General features: G+C 39.8%; 3 protein-coding genes across 3 annotated transcripts; 1 reads left to right on the top strand and 2 right to left on the bottom strand.

The window, feature by feature from the left end:
• Positions 1-739: 739 nt before the first annotated feature.
• On the bottom strand, positions 740-8143 carry scdb (stearoyl-CoA desaturase b). Its single transcript, XM_010769852.1, has 6 exons — positions 7946-8143; positions 6747-6998; positions 5782-5912; positions 4871-5076; positions 3815-4047; positions 740-2482 (listed from the first exon to the last, which is right to left on the bottom strand). Exons 2-6 carry the CDS (start codon positions 6976-6978, stop codon positions 2283-2285), a joined length of 1002 nt encoding a protein of 333 aa, XP_010768154.1. The 5' UTR covers positions 6979-6998; positions 7946-8143; the 3' UTR covers positions 740-2282.
• Positions 8144-8954: 811 nt separating this feature from the next.
• Positions 8955-12737, bottom strand: trmt2b (tRNA methyltransferase 2 homolog B). The gene is made up of 2 exons (XM_010769854.1): positions 11705-12737; positions 8955-11054 (listed from the first exon to the last, which is right to left on the bottom strand). Exons 1-2 carry the CDS (start codon positions 12566-12568, stop codon positions 10425-10427), a joined length of 1494 nt encoding a protein of 497 aa, XP_010768156.1. The 5' UTR covers positions 12569-12737; the 3' UTR covers positions 8955-10424.
• Positions 12738-12794: 57 nt separating this feature from the next.
• On the top strand, positions 12795-18209 carry dnajb12a (DnaJ heat shock protein family (Hsp40) member B12a). Its single transcript, XM_010769853.1, has 9 exons — positions 12795-12972; positions 13693-13870; positions 14588-14733; positions 14834-15004; positions 15979-16061; positions 16165-16274; positions 16365-16537; positions 16789-16935; positions 17579-18209. Exons 1-8 carry the CDS (start codon positions 12840-12842, stop codon positions 16908-16910), a joined length of 1116 nt encoding a protein of 371 aa, XP_010768155.1. The 5' UTR covers positions 12795-12839; the 3' UTR covers positions 16911-16935; positions 17579-18209.
• The last annotated feature ends 292 nt before the right edge of the window (positions 18210-18501 follow it).

Raw genomic sequence — 18501 nt, forward strand, 5'->3', positions numbered from 1 at the left:
GACAACACTAAATAAACTATTTTTGCTCAAACAGCATGTCAGGCTGTTTCCGTTTTAAATATGTAGGCTTGAACACGTGAGGCTGCAAAGCAGTATGCACTACCTAGATGTCTGTACTCTATGTTCCAACAATATCCACAGCTATTTTAAATATGTACGGTGGTGTTAAAAGTGCAGTAATCTTACAACAATGTTCGATGCCTGAGACAAGTGAACTGAGCTTGAACAGCAGAGATAAGATCCCCATCAGTATAGGCATGTAGACAGGAGACGATGACGTCAATTAACATGTCCAACAACAGGAGGAGCAAGATGAAGATAACATATTTTCAGATTCTTAACCCGTGTTGGACGTCAGTGACAAAAATAATGTTGTGTAGTTGGCGACAACTGCCAGACTAGTAATCAAGGTTTCCAAAAATGTGAACAATGCTTACGTTACTGCACTATTTAAATGTGTATGAAATAATACCCAATAAAAACTGTCTGTACATACCTAATTTCTCATGTGAAATATATTTTCAATACTAAAACATTGTATGTCACAGTGCCAAGTATGTCAGAATAGATTGTGGTTGTAATATAAAACATGTAATAACTTAGCTCCATGTTTCTTTAACTTTTGACATTGTTTTAAAGTATAGTTGATTTAGTAACTTCATCAATAGTTCATTATCATTTTAAGTAGTGGTTATTATTAATCTATCAAAATCCATTGATAAAGAATGTAACAGAAATGGTACGATCATATTTTTTTATTCAGTTTACGAATAGAGTATTACAGAATTCCAACAAAAAACATCAAAAACATATTTTGTCGCAAGTAGAAAATTTGGTTTATTTACGGTACATACAGTGGGCAAAAACATTCTTTGAAAAAATGTGCCATTGTTTTAAGGCATTCAAACTTCAAGAAGTTAACACTGTAAAAAAGTGTTGCTCTGTAAATGTGTGACAAATATAACAACATTATCAATAATGATATAACAAGTTGGATCTTGTTTTAGAGGAAAGTATTTGTTTGGTCACGCAAAAGTTAAATCATAGCATTTCTTTAAGATTAGTTGAATGGTCCCCTCTTATTCATTATAAAACAGGGATTTTAAATTTTAAGTTTTTCTTAAAGACAGACAGAAACATCTTTGATTAGACAGAATATTCTAATGTATTTTCATAACTTGCAATATTAACACATTTTCTTTTTTTAATCAGGTGTGCAACCCTCATAAGGCATTTGGGCAAGAGTCCTGACACGTTTCAATAATATCACACAGCACAAAAGGTAAATGCAGCCTCTACACATGCCTCATTGGCCTTATCTGAGGGAGAGTGTTACCTTGTCCGAGTATATTTAAAAATAAATGCTAATAATAATTTCTTTTTGTGTATTGAGTGAGAAGTCAGGTTCCGTGTTTCAGTCTGAGGCGTCTTCACTACTCAACAAGAGGTATAAACTGCATTGAAACAGAGAACTTAATCCTCAATAAGAACCCTTCTGGTACAGTTGGAGACAATGGGTGTGAAAGTATCCCAAAGAATAGCACATCTGAACTGTATTCAACCGAGGGTTACTCCGGTATGATAAATATGGAAAGTTCAATAGAGTGTTGCCTGTCTTTGTGTCGGCATTGAATACAGTAGCTTATGGTTTAGCAAGACTAATATCTTACATAAAATAAAGAAAACCTTAGCTTATCACAGACAAACAATAATCAAGATGAAACTCCACTCCCTGTGGAAAGAGACAAAGCAGTACTGAGAGAAGTTAGCGGGAGGCCCTTAATATTGCCTGTGGACAAACCTCACTGTTAAGGGTTTCAACGAAGCTTCCAAAGTGCCAAACACAATTAATAAATAGCACATTAAACAAATAAGATATACAGTAAATCTTTCTGTAATCAATGCTTCAACAAAACACTTGTTTGGTTGTCCTACTGCTGCCAAACGCGACACAAATCCTAATTAGCCTTTTCATTCTGTTTGTGCCCGGTTTTAAATATTATGTTGAAAAGCTGTGCTTGCACATGTAGTCAAGTCGCTGGCTGTGGCGAATAGTTGGCGAGGACACTTCAAAAGAGGCCCGCACAGTTTATGGAAAAGTTTACAACTCTTTAAAGCCAAAAATGTGTCTTGGGAGGGGGTTTAACTTATAATCAGAAGCATGGCAATCACGCCCCGCCCCCCCCCAACCACCACCACTGAAATGCTGCTATACCTGTTGCTACGTTCGGTCTCGGTTCGACATGTTCGGTTTCATTTGTAAAGTTCCTAGCTATTGTAACTCAGCCGCTTTTGTGGCTGCCCTCACCCGTCCGCTTGACGCGAGCCATGATTACTTCCTTTGACACGCTCTTGGGGTCCGTGGCCAATCCCATGAAGCACATGAGATCTATAAAGGCAGTGGTGATGTTGAGCTTGACGCCAAACTCACTCGTTGCATAGTCAAAGGGGAACGTGTGGTGGTAGTTGTGGAAACCTTCCCCTGAAAGCCAAAAAAGAAGGACTTTAGTGTGTTGCTGAATGTCAACAAGTTAAATACCTGAATTAAGATATGCATGCAACAATCAGATGATACATTTCTGCTCATTTGAACACATAACAGGACAGTGGCACAGGGCTTTATACACACAGCTGCTGGTAGCATGTGACTGGTAATGTGATTTGGAGAAAGTGAATTGGCGACTCGGTAAATTCTTAGCGGTGGACTGTAATGTCATTTACAAGCTGCTGAAATCAGATTTTCTAGATTAGTCTCAGTAGTCAGTATAACACTGTTTGGTTGTCAGGGTAACAGCCCAGGTGTGCCCAAAGCCTTCAGAGATACGACACCTCATGTCCCATGGGGTACTGCAGTGGGAAACATCCACTCCACTGTATATATGAAGCTTATGAACCAATTGTGAAGTTCAGACTGAACTCTGTAGAATGTGTTGGATAAATTGAGATTAGTACAAGTACTAAACAATCCAGAATGCTTTTTTTGTGTAGATGAATTTTGAGACAAATTATCAAAAACGTTCTAATGTATATTCAAATGGAAAATGCTTTTAAAGTAAGGTACTAAAGTTGCTTCATTTACGCTGAATGTGTTTGCTACAGTTGCTCTAGGTGCTTAAAAACAAGCGAGGAGTAAAATGGAAACACTAAACATGACCCAATAGTTCTGACCTAAGAAATGATGAGAATGGACTTTGGAGCACAATTGTTTATGCAGCTGTACAAAACAAGCTATCTTGCTTGTCATAAAATGGGGAAGATTCTGGTAAAGCTGCATGGAAATACAGTTGAAAGCCAAAAAAAAGTCTGGCAGAATTGTCTATTTTTGTGCAACCACAAGTTAGCTAGTGAATGAAATGAATGCCGTTAGCGGCTAACAATGCTCAGCGCTGTTTGCAGCAACACAGCCCCGTGGTGTCAGCCACCGCAAATAAATTCTTGATTCGTGGGAAACAATGATACTGAAAATAACCTCACTGTCCTGCTCTAAAGAATGACTAAACACACAGCTCGAACACTGAACACCTCTAAAGGTCAAAGCTGAAACGGGCAGAGCCAGGACAAAGTCAACACCAGCCGCTGGATTAGCAAACTGTTCCAACTACAGACACCAGACTGAATCAGCTTTCAGAGAGCCCCTACTGTGGTTGACTTTACAAGACAAGCCTTCAACAAGTGATGAAAAGATCATTCAAATACCCCTCTGGCACGTAAAGGCATTCAATTAAACAAAATGCTTATGTTGTCATAACACAGAATGAGCACGACATCACTGTGGGACACAATATAGTGGATATTTTACATGCCGTTTCCTTACCTATGGCACTGAAAGCCACAAACGGGTTTTCCCTCGGGTTGATGGATTTGTCATAAGGTCTGTTGCCGTATAAGTGCGCGGCGCTGTTGACCAGCCAGGTGGCGTTGAGCATCACAGCGTATCTCAGGAGTCCAGGGACGAAATATGCCAACACCAAGGATTCACCCCAGAAGTACCAGGGCACCATCATGGGCACGACGAAGCAAAGAATCACCACAGAGAGCTTGTAGTGCCTGAATAAAAAATAAATAAACCATTTTAACAGATCACTTGGCAATAGTTGAATCTAAGAATAAATTAAACCGATGTTTAAATATTAAATAGTCGTTTTAGAGTGAACAAACATTAAAAATGGTTTTGATCTGATAGCAAAGGTCACATGATACATCAGGTATGACACACTCTTAAATCCCATAAATCCCATAAATGTTATCTTATAATGGTATGACAGAGACTATAAACATGATTAACTTAAGAGCAGAAGATAAACAAATCTGGGTCCGGTGCCAGAAGACTAGACGGGGGCAAGCTGTGATTTGATCCGTGGTCCAAAAAGCATCCCTTATCAGCTGATCATGGATATCAAGTGTTGTCTTGGTCAATACAACCCAGAATAGAACATCCTGTCGAGCTTGGACCAGAGGGGAAACCGTTTCAATAACTAGACTCTAAATAAACCGTGCAAATACACGTATATGTATCTATTTTGTTTCATATCCATAACTTCAACCATGAATTACTTGACATTTGAAAAAAAAAGGGGATTTCCGGATATAAAGTGCTGGAAGTTTTGTAGACAGGTTTGCATTGGCATTGTTATATCTTATGGATTAAGAGATATTTTGAAGGAAGTATGTCAGGTAGCATTTCATTTTGCGCAAAACACATTTTGCAGAGAGAAAATCTCTGAACAGGTGATGACTGAAACAAAAATGTAGTTCTGATTTCATGTGGACTCTCATTAATGACAATTAGTATCCATGTACTCTGCATCTTTGAGCTTCTTTTACATTTGAACGGCAGTAAACCACATAAGTCTGGGTTCCGTTTGCTCACCTTCTCTGAAACATCACCACCTTATCTGCCTTCAGGTCAGACAACTCCAGCTTTTTCCCCTTCTCAACGACATCCGGATGTTTGCGAACCATCAGCCAACCGACGTGGGAGAAGAAAAACCCCCGCGTGGCATTGTGGGGGTCTGCGTCCGTCTCTGAGTACTTGTGGTGGACGCGGTGGTCCCTCGCCCACTCATATATGTCATTCTGCTCACAAAGAGACATGCAAAGACAGATTAGAAGATAGATAGAAAAGGATTATGTGAAGCAAGCATAGATATGCAGGGGAGGGTATCAGATCATCAGATTAGGGTCAGAGATAACAGTGGTAACAAAACAATACATGTATAATCATTAAAAGTGCTTCATTCCAAAATGGAAATCCTACTATTGCTACTTTATTTTTAATAGTTAAAGCTAAAACGAATGAATATAAAAAACGTTATTACAGCTATAGGAAACCGTTAAACCATGTGTCTGTGAACATTCTGATATAAACAGTGCTTTGTGTTGTTGTTTTTTCCAAAAATGTCATATTACACTTGTGTGTTAAATGCATATGACAAAATCATGTTTGTACACCCATGTATAAAACTTAGATTTTAAAAAAGGTTACCACACAAACTTTCCCACTTTAGCAGAAGGATGTGAAAACTGAGTTTAAGTGTCAAACGAACACACATCACATCTGCGCAGCAAAGCAAAAAAAAAAAATCACAATCAACCGACAAAAACAAAAACACATTATTTGGGCGGAGGCTGACTTAAAAGAGGAAGTAGCACTTGCCAACTAATACATGTGAATACACATGGAATACACATAGAACCAGTTGTGTTGTTGCTGCAGAAAATTTGCCCGTGGGGATCAATTAGGCGTATCTAAACTTATTTTTGAACTTATTCCTGTTTTACCTGAAACGCCATGGAGTTGCCGAGAGCGAGGAAGACCCGCAGAGGAAAGGAAGCCTTATAGGATCTGTGGCTCCATAGTCTGTGTGCACCGGCAGTCACACCGAGAGCACTGATGAGATAGCACACTGCAGCTGGAAGGAAGAGAGGTGGAAAGGACACATATCTTAGGGGAAACTGTCATCGCTACATTGAGATACATTTTACACCCATGAGAGCGAAGTCACTGGGACACCAAGTTCTTTCCATAACACCCTGGCCTCTTTGTTCAGAGAAAAGTCATGTATATGGGGAGATGGGACAGTGCATGTCGGCCCTCCGACTTTTGTTGTTCTAAAACGGCTCAATGTGTTTCTATGTGAAGCACAGACAAGACTACGCAGGATTTGAGACCCGGGGGCTTCTCACTGGCATTCTGTAGTGGTGCCACACTGCTCACAATGGGATGTCTATGGGAATGGTGATTGTGCTTTGTCTTCCTCACTGAAATAATATGCAGCTCAGCATTGTAAAGAGAGGGGGAAATTATGCAGTAGCAGTGTGGAAACAAAGTTGAGACTGTTCAGAAATCCAAGTCATGCCTCAATAGTCTACATATAGAACATAAAGTGTAAATAATCAGCTAACAGTTTTTCTTTTAACACTCAAATACTAGTTGAGTATGCAACCTATTCTAACAATCCCAATTAGTTTGCCACCAGCCACAGGTTTGAGTTCTTAAAAAAAAAATAGAGGGCACAATCAACATACATTTAGATGGATTTTTACAATAAAATGACAAGGCCAGGTTGACTCATTCTACAATATTCCCATAAGCATGACCCCCCCCCCACAGGCTGGATGTATTGTAGTTAGCAATGATCTAACAACATCAGCACATTCTGTTCTGACTGTGGCCTACACGGCGAAAGAAAAACAACTAAATGCTGCGTAGCTTAGCCTGTTTTTACAATATGGTAAATACTTACTCCATGCGACAGTTGAAACAGAGGCAGAAGGCAGGAGAACCAGTCCATAAAGCGCTCCTAGATGAAGGAGCGTCATCAGGATGATATTTCTCCACACCAGCATCCTCGGTGGTTTTGGACCCTCTTTCATTTTATAGGTATCGTCAAAAACATCCTCCACCGACGTTTCTGCCATAGCAGCTCCGTTCTGTTGCTTGACATCGTGAAGGGTTCTGGTTTCCGTTTCGGTCATCTTTGCTGAAAAAGGGGGTTCTGTAACAACAGTGCGCAGCAGGAAAACACACACAGAAGAGAGAGAGAGAGAGAGAGAGAGAGAGAGAGAGATCTGTTAAATGCGTACGGTGGGATGGAGAAACAGGGAGGGAGGTATACGGCGGCTGGCTTTGAACATGCAGCAGTCTGCGAGCTGTCACTGTTTTGTGAGCCGCTCAACTGGTTCATATCAAATGGTATTTAACGTGAGCGCGTGCTCAACTGTTACACCACTTCCCACCGGCATACACACAGACACATCCCAGATAGGATTGTAATATGGTTCGTGTTTCACAAGAAACCACTTTTCATCGACCAAATTCCCCATTTGTGTCACATGCCGAATCTTTGGGATACGCCAATTTGGATATATTTTCACCCCGCATGTGGCGCATTAAAAAAAGAAAGGGACACTCCTCTTTCATACATTACACAAACACACCTCTTTGCTTTACAGTGGTTTATAAGTCTAAAAAACGGCACGACACTTTTGTAGCAACGAAAGATGCTACTGTGCTCACTATGTCCAAGTTGTAACATGAGTTAATGCCATAATTATGATAAAACTACACTAAACGCTAACCACTTCCTGTAGGGAACTGGATGTTAAACTTTTCTAGGGGCTAGCTAGCAGGGCTAACCCTATGGTAGACAAAGTTTGTTTAACGTTAGCTACATAAAAGTGGGCATCAGACCGTGTCGTGTATAGATTTAATGACAAAAACAAAGTTATTACACGAATGTAAGACGTGATATAAGCCAGTGGCGCAGCAGTAATATGCTGCGTAGGCAGAAGTTACAATATGTCTGCGAATTATCCCTGCGGGGATCTGCCATACCACTAGCCAAATACCGCTTGCAATTTGCATGACACTCCGCGTCTCTTCAAAAAATGTCCATTCAAATTATTTTTGAGATAATTACGTGCTCATGTTGCGCTTACTTACCGTGTAGTCGACAGGCGTTTTTCAGTACAGAGGAAGACACAAAGCTGCAGGAGATCCGAGTGCAGGGGAGATGTGGGTGAAGAGGGTGTTGAGGAAAAAGAGAGAAATGCGTTCGGTAATGCGTACTGGGTGATGATCCCCGGTTACTGAGGATCTCTTATTGCATATTCTGAGGTCCTTTTAAAGCAATTGGTCGATGAGGAAATGGATGCCACATGTTCTGGGTATCCTATTGGTTGTTTGCTTGTGTTAACCACCCTCCGTTTTTTTTCAATCCCCAGACATTCTTATCATACGTTTGTTTGTATGCGATCCAAAACATTTCTCAATCTTTCAAATCAACCTCTCAATCTTTCAAATCAACCTCTCGATCTTAATATCTCTCCTTAGTGTGTTGAAACATTGCAAACGTGGCAAAGTATATTTGACAGCATTATGTCATACAGCAATGACAGTCTCAGTCAGATGTGGACATCAACAAATTTGCATTGGCTCTGCCCTTATTCCCACTTGCATCTTGTCACGTTTTCCAACAAGTACAGATATGCAGTGTAAAGGCAATTGTACTGTCTAATCAGACATGGCTATGAAATGTGAAGGAAAAAAACGATGTACACCGTACATTTCTTGACGGTGTGAAGGCTGAAGCACACCCTGTATTTTCTTGGAGATGGGTGCATGGAAGGATAAGTCCAAAGGCAAGAGAAAAGGGAATTCCCACAGCACCTGACAAGAGTCTAAGGACCGATGGATGTGTCATTTGTACATTTCATTGCAGGTAATTCAGAGTGGGGGAATTCCCTGGCATATGCAGATGCAATACTGGTATAATTTAAGTACAATATGTTCAAAAGTGTGTTTTCAAATGTCCAAATCAAAAGACAAAGATATAATATGTTGAAACTTCTTATTAAAAATGACATGTTTGTGTGACATTTTGAAAGATGTGATTATTATTATGTATAACATATTACATATATTTTACTTTTCTTAAGCACATGCTGTTTATACAATAAACCGCAGAAACGTATTGTTTTTTTTTGGTAAAATAAGCAAGAGCAGATTTAGTAAACATGACTATGATAAGGGCATGTATGTGCCTGTTTAAACCCTATACCCTGGGCAGTGTAAAAAGGTTCATTTCCCAGCTTCACGCTAACCCCTCATGAGCATCATCATCCCATGACTTCACCCAAGAGATCAAAAAACATCCTATCTAAAAGCCAAGGACGTCCTGATGCAATGTATTGACTCACATACACCCTGGTAAACTCTCTGGAAAAAAGGTGGACCACTCAAACTACACTCATTATGATATTGACCTTTAGTAAACTGGATAGAATGGGATATCACCAAATAGGATGGCTACTAAAAGTGGTTATAGCGCCATCTGTTGCACAAATTCAGCTACTGCAGGGCAGACAAAGAGAATCACTCAAATGTGGACAAAGAATATGAACATCTTTCACATAATTATGAATCCATTGTAACAACTCTTCAGCCACCTTTAGGTTTGTGACGTTTATAATGGATAAACACAGTGTAATACATTGGTTGACTCAACTCTGTAATGTAAATCATATCCTACTTTAATATTGTGTCAGCTGTAATTTGGCCCTTAGTGTTTTATTTGTTAGATAGTTCACAGATTTGTATCTTCAGTGTCAACTTTTATAGTTCCATTTAATTTTATATTTTGAGATTCTATAATTGTTTATATTCTAATTAGGTGCGATGCCTTGTTTTACGTGCTGGTGGGACAAAAACATTTTCCAATTTGGGAACAATAAAGTACATCTTCTTATCTTATCTTATCCAAGGTGAACTTTCACCTGTTCACCTGCTGTAGTAAAAGACAATCTGTCAGTGCAGTACAACACAAAACAATAAGATTAAAAAAGGTGTACGCTATCTAAAATAACAGAAAATTAGCTCATGTAGTGAAAATAAGTTGATCTGCAGAGGCTTTTATTTTTGAGAGGTCACAGGTCTCATGACAGGGTTTGTGGTGTAGCGTTCACTATAGGAGATGGCCTCTTCTACATGTAAAGCCTTACATTTCACTATCTCCACAAAACTCGGAGACTAAATGACCTTTTGAATTTGTCCAAAGAATCAGCAACAACATTTGCTGGCTCTAACTGCTCAAATGTGAGGATTTGCCATTTTTCTCTTTTCTTTATCATTGTTAATTGAATATACTATGATATTTGAACTGTTGGTGGACGAAACAAGCAATTTGAAAGCATCATACTGGACTCAATGTAAGTATATTGTATATCCTAAAAGATTTATCGAAAGAATAATTAAGTATTTGTTGCAGCCCTGAAACAAGGTCTAATCAAGAAAATAAGTGAAAATGTGTGTGGCTAAAGATAAGCCATTATATTTAGCATACAGTGAATTATTACTTGATGCCACATCAGAGTTACAAAGAAATTAGTTTTGTTTAAAGCTCAACTCTGAACTAAATCATCTGCTACCTCTCAAACAGTAGCACCAGTTCACAATGAGGAGTGTGTGGGAACATGTCTACAGGCACAGCCAGAGTTGGAGAAAATGCCTCTCCTGTGAGTTTCTTCATCGGGTCAGGAGAACAACAAAGCTCCCTGAAGTTCCTCATAGCATCCCCATCCGGTTTGCAGGACACATAGACCAGCCTGCGGATATTAGGTTGGTTTCGTAAAGCTCGTACCACTCGGTAGTGGAGGCCAGCTCGCGCAGGATTCACCACAGCTGCCAGAGGCCCTCCACCTGCACCTGCAGAGCTCAACTGTGACATAACTCCAGGAAGCGCCACCTCAGCCTTCCCAGGGATAAACTCACAGTTCAGTACATTATTGAGAGCTGCGTTGTGTCGAGCATCTTCCACTGCCTGTTCTATGAGCTCTATACCAATAATTCTGTCCACTCTGGGAGATGTAATAATGCCAATGGCACCTGTCCCACAGCACACATCCAGAAGAGTACCACCAAATTGTGTCCTTTCCCTACCTTCCTCTGGGTTTGGGATACACAGTTGTCTCACTGTGCTATACAGCACCTCAGCTGCTGCCTGGTTCACCTGGAAAAAGGCATCGGCAGATATGCGGAATTTGAATCCCAGCAGCTGTGAAAGACAAAACAGCAATTAGGAAAATAGACACAATGAAGATATATACATGGATTTTGTAATGTCAATTTTCCTCTGTCTATTATTATAAAAAAATATTTCTTAGTTATAGGACTATTATAACAATAAACAGAAATAGCCTGAAACTCATGGGAATCCACTGGGGGAGGAGGTTTTAATTGAGAATGCTATCACATTGCATTATGGAAACATTAAGATCCAATGTTTCCAGAACTTGGCCCAATTCAGGATATCATGGTTTGGGCTGCATCAATTTTGACCTTTTGTGCAAGTCCCCCAACTTTATGGAAGTCTGTTATTGAATCGTTGGAGTGCTTTTGAACATTATTGTTTTTACTGCTGATGATTGGCTGATTTTGTGAAACACTTCTGTCTTTGTCATTTAATGCAACTATTAAAATAGGAAACAGAGTAAAAGTATAACCATCTTTAAACATGTTAATACAGTTAAATTACCATGTGCTTATAGGTCAATCTAAATGTATTAACACAAGAATGTACCAGAATAAGTACTGCTTCAGTTGGACAATTATTATGTTGCAATGCTGGCATGTTACAAAGTTTGCTGTATGCGATGTGAAGTCACTTAAGGATTCCATGTAATGTTGCCCTATGGCTTGTATTACCTCCTCGTATATGTGTGGCTGACCATGCAGGAGCTGGTAGGGTGATTGCTCATGAGTACAGCGAGTCATAGCGCTCTCCTGGAAAAACAGTGAGTGCAGCTGGCAGACTGATCCCGGCCCTCGCGTGAAGTAATCCAGCAGCTCAGCCTTATGGACCGCCACCTCTTCTGGGGTCAGCGTCTGTGGATGAAAGTACACTATAGCCATGGTGTGGCCCTCTGCATTGGTCCTCACTGTGACCTCTCTCCAGTGACCCCCAGTGTGGAACAGCAGGCAGGGCTCGAGAGAAGAGAGGCGGATAAAGTCCTGATAACATCTGGCCACCCTTGTGTGCATCTCTGGCATGTTGAGAAGGTGGTCTCCATTGACGCAGACAATGTTTCCCTTCTTCCCTGTGCCCACGTAGAATCCAACCGTCTTTGGATTTCCATCCACTCCTCGGTTAACAGAAAAGGTAGACTTGTTGCGGTAACCATCCCTAACTGGTGACGGCAGAACAGGCAAGACAGGGAAGCTGAGTTTGGTTCTGACAGGTAATGAGGACTGTGATTGTAGTTCACCTGAAAGATACCCGGACAGCTGAGACAGGATCCTTTCCTGGTGCTTTAGCTTGAGCTCAAGTTGCTCATCATAACTCAGCCTCCATAGAGGGGTGACCACATCAGACAGCCTTTCCTCCCAGGACAGATCAGTCAAAGTAGTCTTCTTTTGACTTTTTCTCAAATGTGTTTTCGGTGGTGGTTTCCTCTGATCAGCTAGAATTGTGTCATTCGTTGAAAACCACAGGCAGGTTTTCCTCAAAGCATGCAGATATTTGCGTTTGATAAATAAGACTGACCTGGTTTGTGCAGCTGCTAGAGCCATTTTGACTTTCAGAGAAGTGAATGTCGTAGGGTGCCTCAATTGTCAGCTAGTGACACGGCCACAGCCAGTGAAGCTAAATATAGAAAACAAAAGAAACATCTGACCTTAAATATTGCAGATTAAAAACGTACTTTCTGCCCGACGTTAATGAAGTGCATGCTGGTGGTTTCAAACTGCCATGACGTATTATTTACGAGCCGGATAACGTCTCGGCGTCATTTATGTGCGTCCCAGGGCAAGTAAACATTTCCGCTGTGTCGCGATCATCGCGATGGACTCAAACAAGGACGAGGCGGAGCGGTGCATAAAAATAGCCATAAATGCCGTCAACAACAACCAAAGGGATAAAGCCAGGAAGTTTCTAGAGAAGGCCCAGCGTCTGTTTCCGACCAATCAGGCAAAAAGTACGTCGAATAAGCGTCTGTTACGGCGGTGGTTGGTGTCGGTTAGTGGGCCATCGCTTCGCTGTGAAACCAGCTAACGTTAGCATAACCGTCATATCGTTTCACCAGCTGCTCCCACAATTGATATTTGTAGTTTTTAAGGACCCTACCCGCGATCCATGTAACCTATTTGTTTACTTAACTGTCTTAGATGTGTACGATCTTATTGTCACTGGGTATTTAGATCATTGCTGTCCTTGTTAGCAGCTTCAGTGCTAGCCGATAGCTAACTGTGCTAGTGAATTATCAGGATCAGAATCAGTAGGTCTACACATACGAGGAATTGGCTTTGGTTTAAATGGTGCATACAAAGTCACAGATAGAAAAGAAGCAAACAATTGTACTATTGTAAAGGCTATTGTAACAATATAAAAATAAAGGCAATATTTACACAAAATATAAATATGTAAGAAACTGAGTACAGTAAAAGAAAATGTGACAAATACTCTATTGAAACTGCAGAGCTGTGCACATTTAAAAATATGAAGTATGGAGCAGAAATGTGCAACATGTTCAAAGGGTTGTGCAGGTTTCAGTATTAAAATGTGCATTCATGTAATGTGTTTATGGGGTGGATAATAGTCACTGTGGGCACCGGGCCCTGTTAATGTGGATATCTGATTATGAACGAGACTCGGGTGTCATCCTTACATAATATTGCCCCACTTTTTTTTCCTTCAGATTTATTGGAGTCGCTAGCCCAGAATGGAAAGCCCCCAGATGAGAATGGCAGTCCTGTGAACGGAGACGGGCCCACTATGAGGCAACGCAGCCACGGAGAGGAACCCGATGTCTCCGCCCGGGGGGCCTCAGAGTCGGCCAAACCATACACTGCAGATCAGCTGGAGGCTGTGAGAAAGTCAGTGCAATGTGGATCTGTTCTTTTGTCTTAGTTTAAATGTACAAACCACACACTAGAGCTGATCAAATTAAGACATCAGGACATGTTTTACTCAGTTCCTTTACATCATTCAATAGTGTGACATTTTAGTCTTAGAGAAAAGCCTATTTAGGTGTAGTGTGTTTTCATAAAAAATGTAATCACTAAAAGTGTGATTTACAAGTAGCTAGAGCCTCTTATTGTTCATGACACTCAACTGAAAAAGTCTAATGTATTTATTAAGTACTGCCTTTAGTAGAAACAATAAATGTTATGGCAGTCACATGAAAAACTAAATCCAAAATATTTTTTCAGACAAGGAATGGATTGATTGGAATATTTGTTATAGTATTTTTGCATTTAAGCCCCACCAGTGACATAAGAATATTAAAAGAGGCAAAAATCAAGGGCAACAACTAAAGCCGGATTACACTTATTATATTCAGATGGCTCTTTTTATTTTTTCTGACTATTCAATGTAAGTCTACAGTTGTCTTGTGTTTTTAAAGAGCAATCAGCATCCTCAGAAATAATGTTGAAATAACTGATTGAATTTTATTTTTCAAAATGGTTTAAAATGTTTTGTTTATAGTGTGAAAAGTGTTTTTGTGTGTTATTAATATTTGTGTGATTCCATTTTCCCCTTGCAATCTGCTAACTATCTCTCTGGTTGGTGTTTTTGTTGCTGTACTGCAGGATTAAGAGCTGTAAAGATTATTACCAAATTCTGGGGGTTGAAAAGGCCGCCTCTGAGGAGGATCTTAAAAAGGCTTACAGAAAACTGGCTCTGAAATTTCATCCAGATAAAAATCATGCACCTGGAGCCACAGAGGCATTTAAAGGTAATTTAAAAGTTATCTCCTTTGCTGTTCTGTAGAAGACATGTGAATCGGAGCTTACTTAAGTCCACATTTGTGGGGGCCTTTTTGTGTGTTTTTGCAGCTATTGGCAATGCCTATGCCGTGCTGAGTAACACTGACAAACGAAAGCAGTATGACCAGTATGGAGAAGAGAGAACAAACCCAACCAGACAGAGACAACATCGTGATTTTGAAGCAGACATCTCACCTGAGGACCTCTTCAACATGTTCTTTGGTGGAGGCTTCCCATCAAGTAAGTAGAGGCCAGATAATAATAAATAATAAAGCTTTATTTTTATAGCACTTTTCCTACAACACATGCAGCTCAAAGTGCTTTACAAAATGACACATCACAAGTTAAAACAAACAACAATGAATCGAGGGTCAATCACGGATGTTGTACTTGTGCAGTGCTAGAGAGCCTTTGGTTTTTCTCTGTTTTTCATGTTTGGAGTAACATTTCTCAGGAACCCATTCGAGAGCAAGCCTTAATCCTTAACTGTGTTTTGCATAACCCTAAGCGTTGACTTAAAGGTAAAGGCTGATGGTTTTGCCTGCTGACTTTACTCAGCCCTTATCAGCACCCATTCTCTGAGAGTCAATGAGATAGAGCAGTTTGAATGGCTGTTTGTCCTTGTGAATCTCCTTATTTTTTGCCTTGCCTTTGCTTTCTTCTTCAACAAGCCAAACAAAAGGAACAGACAGATCCCATCTTTAGTGATTGCATTCTTATGTATATATATATATATATATATATATCTATATATCCTTTCTTACTGGTCTTTAATGTTTATCTGTTGATTTTGATTTTAAAAGAAACATGTCTGACTTTATTCAACAATAGAGTACCTTAGTCACAGTGCCATTATCTACCATTAGTATTTTACTGTAGGAGCATACAGCAAAACCTTTTAATGTGTTTCACAGATGCATGCATGTAGTGGACAGCTCAGTAGTAGCATTTCTACATGCTTCGCACTAGAGTGTATTGTATTGTCTGCACTATTTGGAGCCTATAACCAAATAATGTTTTGCTTCCTTGATCAACCTTGGTAAAAATGTTACTCTGCATGTAAGCCCAGTCACACTTCCCTTTTTTGTTTTGTTGAGTTTGTAATGATTATCAGGAAACCCAGCTGCTATGATTGGATTTAGATATTATTGTGCCTCAATTTCAAATGGCTAGCAGTTGTAGCACTTCAATCTTTATTTTTTATTTCTTTACAGGTAACGTACACGTTTACAGGAATGGAAGAATGCACTTTGCACACCAGAATAGGCAAGAAAGACGAGGAGAACAGCAGAGAGATGTAAGTCCCGTCTCTAATCCTTTAATTCCACTTGAATTTGAAACCAGCTGATGCACTGTGTTTGCAAAACAGTTATTGAAGGTTTTTTTCTCTCTCTTGACAGGGAGGTCTGGCTCTGTTTGTCCAGATGATGCCCATCCTAATCCTCATTGTTGTTTCTGCTCTGAGCCAGATGATGGTCACGCAGCCTCCCTATAGCCTTAGATACAGCCCGTAAGTGTTTCTCCACTCAGAGCTTTCTGATGCTGTGGGAAATGTCCCATTGGTCTCACTCATAGTTATTATGTCTCCTCTATACAACAGGTCAGCTGGATATATTCAGAAAAGGCATACATCGAACCTGAAGGTGCTTTTCTATGTGGGAGACCGCTTCAACGAAGAATATTCTGGGAAAAATCTGAGGAACGTTGAGAAAAGTGTGGAAGAAGACTACATCTCCAACCTCAGAAACAACTGTTGGAAAGAGAAGCAGCAGAGTAAGTCGGGCTGAACACAACAAATGTTTGATTTATAATTAAATAAATCTGCACATGTTTTTGTCTAATACTAATCAGATCCGATACTCAACAGTACTGCATTTGTATAGTGTAACACCATGATTTTGAACTTTTGTGACATTAAATACCACTGTGTTTAAAGTTAACAAAGGATTTACTTAACATGTGATATTTAAAGAATAGTTGATAGAGACCTAGCATACTTACACACTCTCCTCTTGTTCTTTCAGAGGAAGGATTACTGTATCGCGCTCGTTACTTTGGAGATTCAGAGTTGTACCAGAGGGCACAGAAAATGGAGACTCCAAGCTGTTCCAGACTATCTGAGATTCAGGTTATACTGGATGGCTAGAAACCACTCATGGGTGCACATATGGGTAAGTTGCCACAACCACCACAATGACATTACAGTGCATTTACTACTGTGTCTGGATTGATTCCCACCTTTCCACATTGATGTTACCACTCACCATATTGACACATAGTAAAGCAGTTCCAAGCAGGGACTGATACCTGATATATTTAAGAGTCAGCTATGTTGTCTCGGATGTCGGGGAGTCCCCACAAGCACTTTGCAGCACCGACCAAAACAGTTTTTCAAACAGGTAATTGCAAGTGATGACAGACGTTTGAGCAATAAAAAGAAACGCCGTCAATTAAAGCAACTAATGGATCACTGTGATTAGCCATCTTTAGCAAGACTCTGCTAGTTGATTTAAATGCTGACAAGAACAAAAATCCAAGGTTGCCTGCAATGTAGGAAACACATATAGTATAATTTAAAAAAGTTGCACAGCTATAAGAAGCTTGAAATGATAGTTGTTCATTGGCTAAAACATGCATAATTGTCGGTATATTCAATTTCTTCTTGTGGCTGTCCTTTGATACTGAGCTTTGCACAAGTGTTGGTGTTAATGAGTGATCTGTGTAGAGGTCATCTGTGCGTGTATAGGAATCCAACAGTTCCTCCCATGTGGAGTGACTGCTGCATAACTATCATCTATTCTTTTTTTTCTGCAGGTTGTCGGTACTTGAATCTAATTTAGAAGCAATCGGTCTGAGCCTACTGAAATTGGAGCATATTTCTGCAGCAAACCAAGAGAATCAAAAATGCCTTACATGCAGTGGGCAGCAGACCTCATCGGGGAACCTCTCTGCAACTTGGTGTAGATTGACTTCCTGTAGAACTGTGAGAAGCTTTGAGTTGACTGCTGACATTTTTCTTACTCTAGTGTCTTCAAGATGGTGAGAGTCCGCTGGGCGTCACGGTGGAAAGTGAGAGCATAGTTGTCTATTTGAACGATAAACAAAGCGGCTAAGATTAGCTTTCTCTGTCCCAGTCTTTGTTGTTTTCCTTAAACATTTTGAGAAACCTCATGGCCTTCTCATAGACATATGTCTGAGCCACTCACAAGGAAAGTGTGTAATTTTTATAGTTCTTAACCAATGTAAATATTCATTTTACTTTTAACAGTGCAGGGTTTATTGGAGTTAATATCATTTACTATAATGTTATTTTGTGGATTTGCTTGTAGCCTGTTGGATCATAAGTATTGAAATTGTTGCACAAATAAAAGTAAACCATATTTATTAAATTAACATGCTAATATTGTATAAAAGTTTATTTGAATTAAATTTGTCCGATAATTGACTTGAGCTTCTTTTTTCCTTAAAACAAGCCTTGGCTAATGGCAGCATGCTATCATGCTAACAGTGACAATGCTAACATTCTAATACTAAGTAGGTGTAATGTTTACCATGTTCAATATTGAAGTACAGTGTGTTAGCTTGCTAGCATGTGCTAATAAGCATGAAACACAAAGTAGATTTGAATGTGACTAGTTTTGCAGTTATTTGTTAATGAGTATTGGACAGCTTTTGACCTGTTGATGGTGGGAGATGAAAGGTCAAATGGTCAGCTCCAAACACACACACACACACTC

Source organism: Notothenia coriiceps, unplaced genomic scaffold (genome assembly GCF_000735185.1).
Source record: "Notothenia coriiceps isolate Sejong01 unplaced genomic scaffold, NC01 NC01_scaffold00007897, whole genome shotgun sequence".
In the NCBI taxonomy this organism is placed as follows: Eukaryota; Metazoa; Chordata; class Actinopteri; order Perciformes; family Nototheniidae; genus Notothenia; species Notothenia coriiceps.